General features: G+C 40.4%; 1 protein-coding gene across 1 annotated transcript in view; it reads left to right on the top strand.

The window, feature by feature from the left end:
• Window positions 1-2,500, top strand: part of LOC130552311 (cuticle collagen 19-like) — a 5,369-nt gene that overhangs the window by 665 nt on the left and 2,204 nt on the right. The window contains exons 2-5 of the mRNA XM_057330528.1: window positions 610-663; window positions 757-810; window positions 997-1,050; window positions 2,342-2,395. Coding sequence (XP_057186511.1) covers window positions 610-663; window positions 757-810; window positions 997-1,050; window positions 2,342-2,395 — 216 coding nt within the window. The remainder of the gene's footprint in view (window positions 1-609; window positions 664-756; window positions 811-996; window positions 1,051-2,341; window positions 2,396-2,500) is intronic.

Genomic DNA, 2,500 nt, shown 5'->3' with positions numbered 1-2,500 from the left:
CTACGGGAATCTGATAGTGTATTTCCGTTGTTAAATCATACTGCATATTTATTTCATACTGGTAGTACAATATGATAGGGTATTGCGCAGTAAATTAATCCTACATGTTTATTTTATGCTGGTAGGACTATCTGACAGGGTATTTACGCTGTACACTTATTTTATGTGTTTATTTTAAGCTGGTAGGACTATCTGACAGGGTATTTTGCATTGTAAAATCATCCTACCTGTTTATTTTGTTGATGTGTTTTAGATTATATTAAGTTTTGCCCTGCGGTAGGAAAAGCTGACAGGGTTGGACAATTTGACAGAACACCGGCACATAATGCTACACGTGAGACCACCTTCTTCCTCGCTTCGAAAGGAGGGCTCACACAGGACACTTTTTTGTGTGTTCAGCTGTAACTAATGGCACAAAATAAATATTTTTGATCTTGCTTGACTTTTATTGCTTTTTCACTGCTTTGGAATCGAAACTAAGAATCGTTAGGAATCGGAATCGATACATTTGAAACGATGCCCAACCCTAATCAGACGGCATTTTGAATGAGGACAGACACATTGTTTGTGTGTGTGTGTGTGTGTGTGTGTGTGTGTGTGTGTGTTTAGGGAGAGCGAGGTTCTCCTGGTGCTTTGGGTCCTCCGGGAGAGAAAGGGTCAATGGTAATGAATAAAGTTCACAAACAAACAAACACGCTACATTTCTGTACATGTTCTTTGTTAACTCTTTGTTTTCTGTCTTGTTTTCTGTGTAAGGGTTATCCAGGTCTTCCAGGGGGTCCTGGGGATTTTGGCCCACAAGGCCCACCAGTAAGTTGACCCATAATCCTTTGCTCTATGAGTTACTGCAGTTTCATTAAAAGATGAATAATACAAACATGTACGATCATTAAAACTAAACCTCAAAACTAGCTCTGAATTCCTGTGAGGTTGTAAATGCAAAGTATTTCTCTCCTTTGACTCTAAGTTTGTTGTTTTGTGTGTGTTTTTCTCGAGGGTCCTCAAGGGTCACGTGGACCTGCAGGTGTTCCCGGACTGAAAGGACGCAGGGTAAGACAGCACGTGAAGACAGTGACGTTTCGGTTTCTTTGTTGTGTGAATGTCGTCACTGAAGCCACAGTCAGAACATTGCACTGATTGGTGGAAACCTTTTAGTGACAGACAGATTTGGATCATTTTTTGAACAGAAGACAGGAGAAACACGTAACCGAAGGCTCTTTGGTTATTTGTATAAGTTGTATGAACTTCTTCAGGATAACAGAGATGAGCATTTACATCAAACTAAAGTTATTTCAACTGAAATTATAACTCGCACGTGTGATGTGATGTGCACTAGTTCAACCCAGCAAACACAGTACGTTCCCCTAACATTAGTTTTTGGTTCCCTTCTGGTTATTTTTTTGGGAACCAAAAAATAACGTTCTAAGAACTTTCTTCAGGTTTTATTTTTTGCAACCAGAAAACACAGCATGGATGTACTAATAATAACTGACGTGTAGTGAGGCCAAACAGACCCGAGAAAAATATTTTAGGCTAATGTTCTGGGAACGTTCCGCTAACATTAGTTTCTGGTTCGCAGAAAGTTTTTTTAAGGTTTGTTTTTGGTTATCTTTACGGAAATAAAACGTTTGTTTCATTGTTGCTATAACATTAGTGGAATGTTCCCCTAAAGTTAGGTTTTGGTTGCCATAACGTTAGGGGAACCAGAGCTAACGTTCTATTTGCGCAAAGAAAACTTTCCTGGAGAACCAAAAATTAACCGTAGAAAGTAACGTTCTGGTAACCAAAAACTAATGTTAGGGTAACGTTCTGGGAACCAAATTGTTAGCTGGGAACTCCCTGAAACAGAGATCTCTTGCGTTCAAAATGAAGCTGATAAAAGTATCACCATCAAAACACAACCAGCTCACATTTTATGACAATAAAGTCACAATGTAACAAAAATAAAGTCACACACACAGACACATGCGTGGAGTGCAAAACTGAGCCATTAAGTGAACATTTGTCTGTGTTGTGTTTGAATGTGTTCAGGACAGATTTTATTTGAATGAAACTGAAGACGTGTGTCGTGAAGACGTGTGAAAACACGACACACAGACACACAAGTGAAACCGTTCAGATGTTGTGTTCGCTGTACACTTCACATCTGGTACAGAGCCTTTGTGTGGTGATGGTTGTGTTTGATTGATGATTGAACTGCTTAAGAGTTTATGAGAAAGAGCTGTGATTGTGAAAGACCTTTCTCTGTGTGTGTAGATGTCATTTGTGTGTTATTTTGAGATCATACTCTCGTGACATCAGGAAGGGGAGCTTTGATGCTGGGTGTGTTTCTGTATTTCAGGGCCCAAGAGGTGCTGACGGACCTCTAGGTGAACCAGGTCCTGAGGGCGTGAAGGTACACACACACACTCACTCACTCACACACGCACACACACACACACACACACACACACACACACACACACACACACACACACACACACACACACACACACACACA

Source organism: Triplophysa rosa, linkage group LG3, assembly GCF_024868665.1.
Source record: "Triplophysa rosa linkage group LG3, Trosa_1v2, whole genome shotgun sequence".
In the NCBI taxonomy this organism is placed as follows: domain Eukaryota; kingdom Metazoa; phylum Chordata; class Actinopteri; order Cypriniformes; family Nemacheilidae; genus Triplophysa; species Triplophysa rosa.
Note: the sequence above shows the minus strand (reverse complement) of the source record. Positions and strands in the feature narration are given on the sequence as shown.